This window comes from Trematomus bernacchii, unplaced genomic scaffold, assembly GCF_902827165.1.
Source record: "Trematomus bernacchii unplaced genomic scaffold, fTreBer1.1, whole genome shotgun sequence".
Classification (NCBI taxonomy): Eukaryota; Metazoa; Chordata; class Actinopteri; order Perciformes; family Nototheniidae; genus Trematomus; species Trematomus bernacchii.
Genome location: NW_022987869.1, coordinates 1,426,830 through 1,442,479, shown reverse-complemented (window position 1 = coordinate 1,442,479; position 15,650 = coordinate 1,426,830). Strand labels below are relative to the sequence as shown.

The 15,650-nt window shown below is 42.6% G+C and overlaps 1 protein-coding gene across 3 annotated transcripts in view; it reads left to right on the top strand.

The window, feature by feature from the left end:
- The window catches only part of ap2a1 (adaptor related protein complex 2 subunit alpha 1), a 38,092-nt gene extending 23,462 nt beyond the window's left edge, over positions 1-14,630 (top strand). The window contains exons 10-22 of one of the 3 annotated variants that reach the window (XM_034113652.1): positions 1,056-1,153; positions 1,236-1,467; positions 1,670-1,858; positions 1,978-2,132; positions 3,125-3,187; positions 4,373-4,435; positions 4,965-5,047; positions 5,815-5,904; positions 6,466-6,589; positions 11,913-12,029; positions 12,108-12,177; positions 12,287-12,421; positions 14,268-14,630. In XM_034113652.1, coding sequence (XP_033969543.1) covers positions 1,056-1,153; positions 1,236-1,467; positions 1,670-1,858; positions 1,978-2,132; positions 3,125-3,187; positions 4,373-4,435; positions 4,965-5,047; positions 5,815-5,904; positions 6,466-6,589; positions 11,913-12,029; positions 12,108-12,177; positions 12,287-12,421; positions 14,268-14,345 — 1,497 coding nt within the window. In that variant the 3' untranslated portion in view covers positions 14,346-14,630. The remainder of the gene's footprint in view (positions 1-1,055; positions 1,154-1,235; positions 1,468-1,669; positions 1,859-1,977; positions 2,133-3,124; positions 3,188-4,372; positions 4,436-4,964; positions 5,048-5,814; positions 5,905-6,465; positions 6,590-11,912; positions 12,030-12,107; positions 12,178-12,286; positions 12,422-14,267) is intronic. The other 2 variants (XM_034113653.1, XM_034113655.1) reach the window with 2 other exon arrangements.
- The last annotated feature ends 1,020 nt before the right edge of the window (positions 14,631-15,650 follow it).

The window sequence follows — 15,650 nt, the reverse complement described above, 5'->3', positions numbered from 1 at the left end:
GCAATGCTTGCTAATGTAAACACAGACCATATTACTTCCAAAAAACGTTGCACATTGTTTCTGATACAGCTACGTTTCTGACAGGGCCATGGGCGTAAAGCCAGCCCACATTTTCAATATTACGTCATATCAGCAGCAAATCTGGATCAGCTCCGTTGTACCCTCGTTTTTAGAGATGTGGGTACGGAGGAAAAGAGAGAGGGTTGTATTTTCGGACACTTTGTGAGTCTACTAACACATATACATTTTTGTATAAAAAGACGCTTTCACACCAATTTTCCCAGGAATAGTTCCCGGAACTTAGTTCCCCGGAAATCTTTAGTTCCGGAACTATCTAGTAGATCGCGTTCACACCGGAATAAGTCCCTGAGGGAGGATTACGCAAATGAAGCCGCTGACGTCACTTCATCTTCTTCTGCTTTGGGTTTACTGGCAGGCCGCAAACCACTTCACGGCGTATACTGCCACCTGAAGTCCCCGGCCGGAAGTCCCCGGAGTTGGGGACTGGCTTCAGTAGAAGCTGCTGGGAAGACTCATTGTCTTCCGAGTAAATCGCCAGAAGCTCCGACACCTCCTCATCACTCCACCGCTCCCATGTTTTCTTTTGTGTTGCCATAAGTTAGTCTCTCTCCGTTGGTGCGCTGGGCTAATGCTAATGCTAATAATGCTAATGCGAGCAAATAAAATGGCGGCTTCACAAAAACTTTTCAGAGTTTTACGGGGCATGGTTTGCAATTCGCCCAGCCAATCAGAAATGGGAACCTTTTCCTCCCCAGGAAAGTCCCACCTCTCTAGCAGGGACTGAAAAGGGGGGAAAAGGTTCCCGAAAAAAAGTTCTAGTTCCAGATCTTTTTGGTGTGAACGCAAAATCCCAGGAACTATCAGAACTATTCCTGGGAAAAGTACTCCGGTGTGAAAGCGCCTAAAGACATCCAAATGTGCATTTTGCATGATAGGAGACCTTTAAACTCAGACATCAGGATATATGAAATGTGTCATTTAGCACTGCTGTATTATTGTTAGAAGACAGTTAGTTGATTTATCGTCTCTTTCAGGCCCTGCAGGCCCCTGCCTGTCATGAGAACATGGTGAAGGTTGGAGGCTACATTCTGGGAGAGTTTGGAAACCTTATTGCTGGAGACCCACGCTCCAGGTATGTTGGTTTTTGGCTGCCAAGGCTCTGTGACAGTGACGGTTTAATTCATATGTAATAACGTTGCTGTCCTGTCATGCAGCCCCCTGGTCCAGTTCAACCTTCTCCACTCCAAGTTCCACCTGTGCTCCGTGCCGACCCGCGCCCTGCTGCTGTCAGCTTACATCAAGTTCATCAACCTGTTCCCGGAGACCAAGGCCACCATCCAGGAGGTGCTGCGCTGCGACAGCCAGATCCGCAACTCAGACGTTGAGCTGCAGCAGCGTGCTGTCGAGTATCTGAAGCTTTCCTCCATCGCTAGCACAGATGTCCTGGTTAGTTCTTAGGACTCAACACAGTTCAGGTTAAATAATTATGATTTCACGTTTCAAGGACCACAGGTTGACATTGTTAATAAATGTTTGTTACACTGTCTTCTAAGACGATCCAGTCCAAATCCCTGCAGTCATGTTCTTGTTGATGTATGCTCCTCTCTGAGTCTGGACCCACAGCATGAGTGTCCTCTGTGTTGTGCAGGCTACAGTCCTGGAAGAGATGCCTCCCTTCCCAGAGCGGGAGTCATCAATCTTGGCTAAGCTGAAGAAGAAGAAGGGGCCCGGTACTGTGTCCGTGACAGATCTGGAAGACAGCAAAAGGGAGGGCGGGGAGTTGAATGGAGGGGGTGAGCGGGGGCCAGACACAGCGGCCATGGCTGCCTCCAATGCTGTAAGCAGACTCTGTGGAGCCTCTATAAACAGTATATCATGGTTTGCTTTTAGCGTCCTTTCCTGTATACCAGCAGCTGCAACAAAAATACTATATTGCAAGTTTCCTTTGTTTTGCAGTCCACCCCGTCACCATCAGCAGACCTCCTTGGGATTCGTTCGGCTGCCCCTGTTGGTGCTGCTCCAGCCAGTGTGGGCAGTCTATTGGTGGATGTGTTCTCTGAGGCAGGGCCTGCTGCACCTTCTGCTGCTGTGAACGATGACGGCTTCCTAAGGTGAAAGGTCTTTTTCTTCATATGCACATTGAGAATTAGCCAAAGTCCAGGATGAATATCTAGCCAGCTACTTATCAGTTTTCTAGTTGACATCATATTTGATAAACCAGCTGTTACTTAAGTGCATGTTTGACACACAGAATGTTCAGAAAGTGTCTCTCATACTGGACTAGGCTGAATAGGTCTTTGACCCTAATGGTGATAGATGTACAAATTTGACTTTTCTGTTGTTTTTCTGTTAAGTGAAATAGTCGTTAATGTTTGTGGTGTAGTCTGCACTGTAAGGCTAAAATGTTACATGTGTCTGTGCTGATTGCTGCACTGATGGCTCTTTCTTTCTTTGCTCTATCTTTGTCTAATATGGACCTGTCAACCTAGAGACATTCATACTCAGGTTTTGGTCAGGTTTTGTATAATAAGTCGCCCACATTTAATATAAGCAAGAATAAGGATTTACTGTCACTGGTGTCTTGGCCTAGAGACGAATATCTCTTCTATTTTCACCACTAAAAACCAAGAGAAGCCGCCCCCTACTTTGAATTTGCATTTACTTAAATGTTTTGAATCCAATTTATCGTTCTTAGAGTGTAAAAGACAAAAATGTGTTGTAACCCTAGTTAGGAGATAACAGATCTGTGTGCTGAATCATTACGGGCGGGGGGAACACGCAGGCTGTCAGTCTCTAAGCAGTCTACAGGGGTTACAGAGAGCAGGAAGTAGACTTTTTCAGGGTTGGCAGGTCTGCTATACTTGTCTTTTCTTATTATCTTGCTATGTATGTGACTGTCTTTCGTCTTTTTCTCTCCTTCCCCTCTCTCCTTATCCCTCTCTCTCTGTGTGTGTTTGTGTATGTGTGTGTGTTTGTCTGTTTTTGTGTGGGGTTGTGTGTGTGTGTGTGTTTGTCTGTGTGTGTGTGTGGGGTTGTGTGTGTTTGTCTGTTTGTGTGTCTGTGTGTTTGTCTCCTGTCCTCTACCGTGATTGGACTTTGACAGAGATCTGGAACAGCCCACCGAGACCTGTGACTCCCTATTGGTGGAGGGTTCTGGTGACTCGGAGTAAGGGCCCAGTAGTAAACTACAGAACTAGCTAGTGTCAAAGAAATACAAGTATAGTAGTATACACATTGGTTTTCTAGGACAGACTTTTTATCTTCAAATGAACATTATTTGATCAAATCCACTACACTGAATGTGTAGCTTGATCACATGAGGTATCTAGATTAAATGTACATATATGCTTATGCCTTTGAACGTTTTAAACCAAAACCTTATCAAAGGAATCATATACCATAGTTACCCATGAGGAGCTCATCTACGGGGAGAAGAAAACAGTGTCCAACATTTTCCCAATGTAGGTGAAAATAGACCCCTGTTGTTTCTGGCAAGAACATTTACCATATACACTTAATGTACATGTTATGAAAGCAGTCAATGGGAGCTGACAATTAGACATCATCATCATTAGATGTACAGTGTTCCACCTGTAGACCACTGAGACTGGCTTTCTGTCAAACTAATGTTGCAAAGTAGTCAGAACTACTAACATTAACAATTGCATCAATAACATCTTCTAAAAGGCATTCTGATGCTTCTTTAATTGAGCCGCTGAGTGTAACTGACATTGTAAGTTATGTGAACAAATTTGTGAGCAGTAAAAATGACAGAATGAATGTTGTTGGGTTCTGTACTCAAGAAAATACCATATGATATGAACTGGTGTGTGAGGAGAGAGTTGACTTTCATTCAGTCTCTTCAAAGTGGTTAGTCATTGCTACATGTAAACACTTTGAACTGTGGCCAATTATGTAGGTCGTCAAATCTGTGTGCAGTGGAGTCGGCAAAATGTGTTCTGAATACTTTAACTCTCAAATCAGCTGAAAGTCTGCACTCCAATCTCAAAGGCATTTGTTCCATTTCTGATTCAAGGTGCTTGAGTACAGCATCAACATACAGACATTTTAAAACAGTAGATACCATTCAATGTGTAATGATATTATTTTATACAAACTGCTTTTACTAACCCCTGCTGCATTTTCTTCTCTTTTTTTTCTTCTTCCTCTCTCATGTTTCTCTGAACCAATCTTTATCTCACTGTGTGCCGCACCCTGTGGTGAATGGATGCTTTTTCACTCCTCATTTCTACTCTATCCATTGACTCCTCCCTGGCTGTGTGTCCTGTCTGTATCCTCCTCCTCTGTCCTGTGGGCCTCTCCTCCTCCCTGCGCTGTCCTGTGCTCTCAGCTCTGCTCCTCCCTCTGAGGATCCTGCTCCTCCTCTGCCTGAGGCAGACGAACTTCTTAACAAGTAAGCTCTTTCTCTCTCTGTACTTTGTCATGTGTTTGCCTAGCTGAAACCATACTTGATTTCTGTAGGGTTAGCCATAGCAAGAGAGAGATAAGCACTTACATTGAACAAGGATTACACCTATAACATCCACTTGACAGAGCTATCCTATCAACAGAGTGCTGTTATAACTTGAGGGATAATCCAATTCTGGTGTTTTAAGGAGTCTCTGCAAAATCCACTCCTTTTCCCTATGCTGTTAGACATGCAGTTGGTCAGCTGTTTCGGCTGACCAACTGCTGACCGACTGTTTTTCAGGAAAATAATAATTTTGCAGTTGGACTGGAACTACTAACCTGTGTAAGCTTTATTTAATGATAATGCTGTTGGAAGCACTTCTGAATACAGCAAGTCACTTTATATAAGTCACACTGACCAGAACAAACCCTTCTTAGGGTCGATATAATGGGTTGCTTTGGATATGATAGAAGTGCAATTTTCAAAGCAAATGTTAGTGTTGACTAACCCTTGAAACGCCTTCATCCAACAGGTTTGTGTGCAAGAACAATGGGGTTCTGTTTGAGAATCAGCTTCTACAGATTGGCATCAAGTCAGAGTATCGTCAAAATCTGGGTGAGTGTTCTTCACAGAGAGAGGAGCGTCCTGCCAGGATGCAGTGACACTCTGACATGGGTTGTTGTGATTGGCGGGGCCTGGCAGATGGTGGATGTTGTTCTGTTGCCTAGTCTACTGATATTTAGGGCTGGACAATATACCGACTTCTTTTATATATCAATAGTTTTTCAAACGGGATATAGGATGAGAACATATGACTGAAATCAATATAGTTTGATGTTCCTCTCGTAAAGCCATGTCGGTGTTTGCATCTCTCCACCCTCACATTCTCCACGGAACCCACTCATGCCCCATGAAGTCTGTCACTGAGTCTCTGAGTGATGAACCTACATCATCGATCTTTGCTCTATCGAAGAAAACTATCCTATTATTATAACACTATTTAACCACTATTTAACAATATGAAAACAACTTTGCTAATAAACCCAACACATTCCAACCATTGACCCAGCCTAAACTAGTCTTGTTTGCTTGTGACATCTCACATGTAGATTTGACTTACTAACATATTGCCCATTTCCTAGAAAATACAGATATTTATACTGTTTATATATACTGTGCCTTTCAACCTCAAAATACATGTGCAGTGCACACATGATTTTTGTTCCTTATCGCCCAGCCCTACTGGGTTTAAAGAGCTGTGTAGTGTGGGTTTATAACTTCATCTGTATCAGATAGATCATTTTGCCTAGTGGGCCCGGCCTAAGTTAAAAGTGACGGCTAGGCCCTGCAGAATAACCGTGTAACAACACTGTGTCTCTCAGGGAGAATGTACTTATTCTACGGTAACAAGACTTCAGTGCAGTTTGCCAGCTTCACCACCACCGTCAGCTATCCTGGGGAGCTGCAATCTCATATCCTTTTTGTGCAATCATGTTCCTGTATGTTCAGAAACCAATACACTTCAGAAAACTGGGACACAGCATGCTACTCTACCAGTCCTATATTCGCTCATTAGAAACAAATCAGTATCCGCTGATAAATTACAAATGAGTTTGGCTCATTTTCTCTAACGTGCACTTAAGAGCACTAAAACATGTGAGAAGGCCACCAGCCTCGTTCAACAGAGGGACTAACCTACAGCCTAGGGTCTGTCTCTGGAGCCCTCTCATCATGCCCAGCTGTCAGCCCACTCTACACTACAGCCCCCGCTTTCATGTGCGTTCTCTCCATAGAAACTGTTTATTTTGTTCTAGTCAAATTAGCACAGAATATGGATTCAATGATTGCCAATACACACACTTGTGACTTCCCATGGATGAATCAGTGTGTATTTGTTTTGTCAGGCGATATGTGCACTTCTATTGAAAATCTAGAGTATTCCACAGTTCTGAGAAAGTGTGAATGGTGTAGACAGTTTTAAGGTGTGTGGAAGTCCGTATGTGATGTCTTGATGAGCCTTGACAACCAGCCACAGCTCAACGTTCAGACCAAACCAGTAGAACCACTGGTAGAGGGGGGGGCCCAGATCCAACAGGTCCTCAACATAGAGTGTCTGACAGACTTCTCTGACGCTCCGCTGCTCAACATCAAGTTCAGGTGAGCTCCGGCAACCAAGTACACTACAGATTAAACTAGAGAATGCAATTCCTGAAGAAATTGCTAGTGGGAATGCTTTATGCTGAAAAGCTGACGCTAAACTGCTATGCTGAAATGTAATGTGTAAGAAGAAAGTGAAGAATTGAGATTGAAATGATACATGAACACTGGGGGCCTGAATGTGTGATGAGAGAAGAAAAGAAAGTAAAAAGGTGAATGATCTGTCGCCATGCCAACGGCATTTGATGACATCCCATAATACGCTTAGATGCGTTTATGGCTGTGTTACCAAACCTGTGAAGTTTTGGGCCATTTGGAGCATTTTCAGTGAAGTTATGAGAATGACATCCCATAATACGCTTAGATGCGTTTATGGCTGTGTTACCAAACCTGTGAAGTTTGAGCACTTTTTGAACATTTTCATAGGAGTTATAGCGACATCATGTTTTATGGCGAGGGATGCGTTTCCATGGAAACGGCATATGGTGAGATCTCAGATTTGGCGTAGAGCTGTTGAGGCATGGACCGGTGATATACAAGTGAAGATTGGGGGACGATTGGACCGTGTCGATTGGATTTACAGCGACATCGTGTTTCATGGCGAGTGGTCTGTCGCCATGGCAACGGCATTTGAAGAAATCTCAAAACTGTCCCGTAGATGTCTTCACGGCTGGACTGTTAGCACACATGTGAAGTTTTAGCACTTTTTGACAATTTTCATAGGAGTTATAGCAATATCGTGTTTTATTGCAAGGGATGCGTTGCCATGGCAACAGCTTTTGAGGAAAACTTACTAATGGTATATAGACATGTTGAGGGCTGGACCATTAACTGTCATCTGAAGTCTGGTGGTGTTTGGACCATTTGCATAGGTATCACGACAACATCGTGTTTTATGGCGAGGGATGCGTTTCCATGGAAACAGCCTATGGTGAGATCTCAGATTTGGCGTAGAGCTGTTGAGGCATGGACCTGTGTGTGAGAGAGAGAGTGAGAGAGAGAGTGAGAGAGAGAGAGTGTGAGAGAGAGTGAGAGAGAGTGAGAGTGAGAGAGAGAGTGAGTGAGAGAGAGTGAGAGAGAGTGAGAGAGAGAGAGTGAGAGAGAGAGAGTGAGAGAGAGTGTGAGAGTGAGAGAGAGAGAGTGAGAGAGAGAGAGTGAGAGAGAGTGAGAGAGTGTGAGAGAGAGAGTGTGAGAGAGAGAGAGAGAGTGAGAGAGAGAGAGAGTGAGAGAGTGAGAGAGTGAGTGAGTGAGTGAGTGAGTGAGTGATGTTCCATTACACAGGTGTTTATAGTTGAGCTGTGAAAAGATCAAAGGTTTCATTGTTCTGAATGAGAGATGAACCTCTTACATGTGAAAGTTTTGTGGAAGAACGATAACAGATATCTGTGAAATTTCAAAACGTGAAGCATGTCAAGGAAGTTGAGTATCTGAAGTGTAATTTTTGTGTACTTTCGGGTTAATAATGTGGCCTTTTTGGCAGTTTAACTAAAGGTGTGCGGCTGCTGCTGTGAGGAAATATCTGCCTGAAATTACAATGGGTTTTAATGGAAACATGTTGAACGTTTTTGTCACTTCATGCCCTCAAGAGGCTTTTTGTTTAATTATTTTTGCTTAATTATTTGTCATTTTTCAAGCTACGAGATGTTTTCCTACGTTTGTCATGAAAAATGATGTCTCAGGAATGTAGGGTTTGGGAATTATGGCAGTTTTAAAAAAAAATATGAAGGCAAATTTCAAGATTTGCTCCACTCTAGCTGTGACATCACGCACTCTGCCTTAACGAGCTGCGCAATGTTAAAGTTCAAATGTTAAAAATGTGATGTATTATGGGATGTATCTCTGGAATTATGAAAGTTATGAATGATAAAAGTAATAGCGCCCGATTCCCGACCGAGCTGAACGTTTTGATGTTTGAACGGAGTTTCTGCGATGTTGACTGCGGGAGGAGAAGAGGGCCAAAATAATTGGATGGAATAATAAACTTTTTGTCCGTAGCATAACATATAGTTGGAATGCTGTATCAGCATTCCCACTAAATGAGGATGACTTTGATTAATTGACTTTTAAAATCAGCAGTTTCCCTTACTGTATGGATTCTCAAATAGGCTGTGTATCATTAGAAATTATTTTGATATGCTTGAGTTTCAACATCCCTGTTAACTGTCATATAACAAAACAAAGCACAAGTTGTTGCAGTGATCAGGTTTTGATTGAACCATGGTTAAGCCTCCAGGCTGCGGGGCCAGGGCTCGAAGCATCATGTCATTCAGGTTGGCTGTCCGTCTGACTATTCTCCTTTATTCAAATCTGGCACAAATGTCCTCTTGGACTCGAGATGAACGGAGGAAATCTTGGTGGTCAAATTGGTAAGGGTCTCTGTGTCCTTACAAAACACGGATTTGGCTTCAATCCAAGAATAGATATGCGAAGACAATTTCACGCAAGGAAACTGGCGACAGGGTCTTTGTGGGAGTATTGTGAAGTCAATAAAGCAATCTGACACGTAAAAAGTTCTCTTTTTGCCACCATCAGAGGACATTTCGCCTAATTTGTGGCGCCTGTCGTGTTGGATAATGGAGCCCATGCTGATGTATAGCCTAAAACATTTCCTCTGTCTTACAGCAACTGACAATGGAGTTTCTGAAATCCTTAAACCTGGCCAGAGTCCTACAAAAATAAAATTGTGGGGGGGGGGGGGTGTTAGTGCCCAGTGAGGGTACTAGACTGTCCAGACCTGTCTCCCATTGAAAATGTTGGGTTCATTATGAATTGCAAAATACGACAACGGAGACCCCGAACTGTGGAGCAACTGCAGTCCTACATCAAGCAAGAATGGGAAATAATTCCACCTTCAAAGCTCCAACAATTAGTGTCCTCAGTTCCCAAATGCTTATTGGGTGTTGTTAGAAGGAAGGTGATATAACACATTGGTAAACCCAGCTTTTTTGGAATGTGTTGCAGGCATCAAATTCTAAATGAGTGAATATTTACATTGCATTTACATTACATATCTTGTCTTTGTAGTGTATTCAATTGAATATCCGTAGAAAAGTCATTGTATTGTGCTTTTATTTACGTTTTACACAGCGTCCCAACTTCATTGGAATTGGGGTTTGTAAATACAACTTGTATTGATCAAACCATGTCAGTAAATTCATGTAATAAGTCATTCTTTGACTTGTTTTCATTCATACTCGTGCCAGTATGATTTCAAAATACACATGGGTATTTATTTACATTCTCATGGGTCTTAAATTGAAACATACAAGAACCCTGGAGGAAACGAAAGTTAGACCCAATTAGTGTGCCAAAAACAAGTTGTAACTGATCTGTAGTATGGGGGGAAAACAATGTATGCGCTATAGACAAGAGAATCAAGCCTGTTCACATCGAGCTGAAGACAAAAGGACAGAATGTGTAGAGTTGCTGTGTGAATGTGTAATGTTCAAAAGCATTTTGACTTTGTATTAATGTTTCCATTTCTCAGTTCTAATTTAATTATCTGAATAGAACATAATAATATACATTTCCCAGTATTGGATAGTGTATCATCCCAATATAAGTCACTCATCTCTTACCCAAACATACAGTTGTGTTCAAAAGTTTACATACACTTGTAAAGAACATGTATATCATGGCAGTCTTGAGTTTTCAATCATTTCCACAACTCTTATTTTTCTGTGATTGGAGCACATACTTCTTTGTCACAAAACAAACATCATGAATTTTGGTTCTTTTATGAATTTATTATGAGTCTTCTGAAAAAGTGATCAAATCAGCTGGGTCAAAAATATACATACAGCATTGCTAATATTTGGTAACATGTCCCTTGGCCACTTTCACCTCAATTAGGCGCTTTTGGTAGCCATCCACAAGCTTCTGGCAAGCTTCTGGTTAAGCTTTGACCAATCCTCTTGACAGAATCGGTGCATTTCAGCTACATAAAGACCCACCTTTTCCGACAGGCCTTTGGGTCGTCGGAGGTGAGTTAGTGGCTGTCTTTTATTGGTGTTTTATCGTATGTTTTATCCTATGTATTACCTGCTGCTGTTTTATGCCTTTTATTTTACATTTTATAGTTGTACTTTGAATTGTGTCCTGTGTACTGTACTGTAAAGCACTTTGTACATCCGTGTTGAGAAGGGTGCTATATAAATAAAGTTTTACTTACTTACCTTCTCTCCTCCAAACATATTTCTGGTCATTTGTGTTTCATCTGACCACAGAACTTTACTCCAGAAGGCCTTTTCTTTGTCCATGTGATCAGCAGCCAACTTCAGTGGAGCTTTAATGTGCCGCTTGTGGAGCGAGGGCTTCCTTGCTGCACGGCAGCCTCTTAGCCCATGGCGGTGTAAAACAAGTTGGACGGTGGACACTGACACCTGTGTTCCAGCAGCTCCTAATTCATTGCAGACCTGCTTTTTGGTGGTTCTCCGTTGACTCTTGACCATCCTGGCCAATTTTCTCTCAGTAGCAGGTGATAACTTGCGTTTTATTCCTGATCAGGGCAGTGTCGCAACTGTGGCCTGTACTTTATACCTACAAACAATTGTTTGCTCAGTTAGCTGCTTTGACATGGCTACAAGTGACTTTCCTGACTTGTTCAAATCAATGATCTTTTTCAGATCTGTGCTGAGCTCCTTTGACTTTCCCATTGTAGCGTTTGTGGCTGAGTCTAATGATTGTATCAGATGAGCCCTAGTTAAATGGGTTACCAGCTATAGTCAATTATAATCACTCACAAGAAGTTAAGAGGCCACGTAACAAAGCAACATTGATTGACACAACTTTTTACATCACCAAAATGTATAATTCATGTTGCTGTATGTATATTTTTGACCCAGCAGATATGATCACATTTTCAGAAGACTCATAAATTCATAAAAGAAAAAAACTTCATGATTTATTTATTTTTGTGCTCCAATCACTGGAGTTGTAGAGGACATGCATGTTCTTTACAAATGTATGTCCACTTTTGAACATAACTTTAGCTATCTTTCTGCCTACATATACTTAGTCTAAAATGGTGTGTGTGTGTGTGTGTGTGTGTGTGTGTGTGTGTGTGTGTGTGTGTGTGTGTGTGTGTGTGTGTGTGTGTGTGTGTGTGTGTGTGTGTGTGTGTGTGTGTGTGTGTGTGTGTGTGTGTGTGTGTGTGTGTGTGTGTGTGTGTGTGTGTGTGTGTGTGTGTGTGTGTGTGTGTGTGTGTGTGTGTGTGTGTGTGTGTGTGTGTGTGTGTGTGTGTGTGTGTGTGTGTGTGTGTGTGTGTGTGTGTGTGTGTGTGTGTGTGTGTGTGTGTGTGTGTGTGTGTGTGTGTGTGTGTCAGATATGGGGGAGCTCTGCAGAACCTGACCCTAAAGCTGCCTGTCACCATCAACAAGTTCTTCCAGCCCACCGAGATGACTTCACACGACTTCTTCCAGCGCTGGAAACAGCTCAGCCAGTAAGTGTGTTTTTGTGTGTCTGTTTGTGTGTGATGTCAGTTAGGGACTTAATAATGTCCTTTGTGAACTTTCTTCAGACCACAACAAGAAGCACAGAAGATATTCAAGGCTAACCACGGCATGGACACAGAAGTTCTTAAGGCAAAGGTACGTGTTCTTTACACCGCTGACTATCTCATTGTAGATCTGTATTATTCTAATCCTCTGATGGTGCCCTTCTTTCCTGCTCATTCATATGTTGCTATGTTGCGGGTAGCTCCTGGGACTGGGATCGGCCCTGCTGGAGGACGTGGATCCCAACCCTGAGAATTATGTGTGTGCTGGAGTGATCCAGACCAAGGGCCAGCAGGTGGGCTGTCTGCTGAGACTGGAGCCCAACAGCCAGGCACAGGTACAGTACAACGCTTACTGAGGAGTCTTTGCTAAGGTTTGCTCCTGTTTTCCTATAGTCCAGATGATACACGCATATCAGAGCCTCGTTTGCAGCAAATGTTTTTTTGGCAACAACTGAAAGATTTTTGAAATCCTCGTGGATCCATATTTATTATATACATTCACATCATTTAAACATTTGGCTTGTCTATGATGTAACTGTATTAGCTATGTATTAAAACATACATATATACACGACATGTACTGCACTGTCCGTCCTGGGAGAGGGATCCTCCTCTGTTGCTCTCCTTGAGGTTTCCACCTTTTATTCCCCCGTTTACTGTGGGCTCTCTTTGGGAGTTTTTCCTTGTTTCTGCGAGGGTCTAAGGAGAGAGGGGGTCTTATTCTGTACAGTTTGTAAAGTCCCCTAAGACAAATGTGTCATTTGTGATATGGGGCTATATACATTTGGGTTGTCCATAGATAAAGGTATTTAATAGCATTATGTCCATAGTTAACTCACTCACACATTTTTTATGTTTTAAATTTAACTTAAAGGGATATTTTTTAAGTTTCGATAGTCTTATCAACATTGAACAAATATGATTGCTTTATACCTATTGTATATTCCTTATTATTTCAACAAAACAAAGACACATTTAGGTTAATTTATTAAAACATTCATCAGCTGTACGCCTGGCCAGCAAGTGGTGTTAAAGACTCCACGTACTCCGTGGACAGCAAACAAACCTATGGTGTTGTGGAGAACCGTCTGGCGGGGCTTTTGGAGCTGAACTGTTCTTTTGAGGATTGTTTCTGCTCGCCATCAAGCCCCCAGGAAGTGCGCCGGCCATTGAAGCAAATGTTGGTAGTGGCTAAACGTCGGTACTACACTTACATTCTATTCCGTGACGTCATTTGGGCTCAGAAATACTTTTTCCCAGTGACGTACATTGGGAAAGGGAGTCTGTAAATCAGCTTGTCGTTTTTTTCAGCTAAAAACACTACACGGTACGAACCCTTTTATAGCCCTTATTTATATCCTCAGTGTCTAAAAGTTGTAAAATACAGAATACAGAGTTATTTTTCCCCCTCCATTCATCTGACTGAGTGGAGAGCGGGATATCAGAGGGAGGTGCTCACTCTCTTTGGGCCCAGAACTGTGAACTGAGCAACTTTGATGAATCCGCTGAATCCAGTGCTCTTCAAACATCTATGCTTGCCATCCAACCGTTACTCACCACCATTTCCTGAAAAAAATGAGTGGCATTAAAATGAAGTTGCGTTAACGCATTGTTATCGCATCCACTTTGCCAGCCCTGACTAAAATATATGATTCTGCTTTATGTCCTATCTAATGTGTGGTCAATTTCCAATCCCCTTACTTATAGTTAATTAGATATGAACAGAAACACTGAGCTGGTTCAGTACTACTTTTATACATACTCGCATTCCAAATTCTACCAAAGTAGCCCATTTGGTGCCTCTTCACAAACCTGAAAAATGTCTGTTAAACCAGGACCAGTGAGGCCAGTCTCCGTTTGTCATTTTCCTGATTGTTATTGGTATTGTTTTCAAAATGTTGGATCTCTATCCAAGAATACCAGCCAATCTGTTGGTCACTACCGAGCAGTGTGCTTCCCTGTTTGAATATATATTTTTTAAATGTACATTATCTTTAGTTTACATTCGTTTATATACATTTTATTTTTGATTAGCAGGGACCATGCATAGTTGAAAACTAAAATACCTATTGGGCTTTCAGAGAGGGCATCACCACTCTAATGTTCAGACCCCGTTCATATTTTTGGGCTGCGTTGAAAAATGTCTCTGTTAAAAATCTTTTTTCCCGTGTGTGTCTGCAGATGTACCGTCTGACTCTGCGCTGCAGTAAGGACTCCGTCTCCAAGCGTCTGTGCGAGCTGCTGGCTGAACAGTTCTAGAGTCCGGACCCCCCCCTCCCCATCACCAGTCCTCCCACCATCCCCACCAGCGACCTCTCCTCCCCCCAACAAATAATCTTTGAGTACAAAAAGGTGTAACCTACATAAGGGAAAAAGCAGCCACTGTCAGCAGCAGCGGCAATAGTAGTCATTTTATTGTCCCAGATTCTGATTCCAGTCCATCTTCTACTTGTTTATTAACATGATGCTACGTGTGTGTGTGTGTGTGTGTGTGTGTGTGTGTGTGTGTGTGTGTGTGTGTGTGTGTGTGTGTGTGTGTGTGTGTGTGTGTGTGTGTGTGTGTGTGTGTGTGTGTGTGTGTGTGTGTGTGTGTGTGTGTGTGTGTGTGTGTGTGTGTGTGTGTGTGTGTGTGTGTGTGTGTGTGTGTGTGTGTGTGTGTGTGTGTGTGTGTGTGTGTGTGTGTGTGTGTGTGTGTGTGTGTGTGTGTGTGTGTGTGTGTGTGTGTGTGTGTGTGTGTGTGTGTGTGTGTGTTGTGAAAGACTCCAAATTTGATCTGTTAGAGCATTCCTTGAAGATAAATGGGTGAGGCTGTTTATTACACACACACTCATATCCTCTCACACACTAGTATAAGGCCTCCACGTGTCCTTGTGGTTCTGGTGGAAACACTAATGAAGTGAGACCTGAGGGTCCAGAACTCTGCCGCTGCCCACTCATTTCCGTCAAGCATTCCCAGTGAAAATGCACTTAATGCGCTGACCCCCCCCCCCGCCCCCGAATGATAATTCCTCTCCTGGCAGCCATGTGATGAGTTACCTGTAATTTCAAAGAGTCAGTACACTTGTTTATGTTTTTGATCTGTATGTAAATATGTGCCAGTGTATTACTTTATCGCTTTCTGAAACATTCCCATGTTGCTTGTGTAAAATGCCTGTGATGAACCCCTAGAGTGAGAGGAGGCACAGAGTGACTGTAGACGGCGGCCGAGGGTCCGACCTGGCAGCGAGAAACAGTCGGTTAGACTCTGAGTTTCTCATCAGCTGTCTGTAGGAGGCTTAGCAAGTCTTCTCTTATAAAACTGGAACATTCTTTCTGAGAACACTTGGGGGAAAATCTAATTTCACTTTTGTGCTGCTTGCCCAATTATGTATTGAAATTATTTTTTGTTCTATACAACATGCCATGCAGAGGTGATATATTTCTTTCATAGTAAGCATCTTAAAGCAGCATGCTTTAGAAAGAGAGAAGACTTCAATGACGAGGACTAACTGGTCAAATGTATGTGCGGTTAAGTTTCCCACCTCTGATTAAGCGCAGGAGGGTGTGACTATATCAGAGCTATCA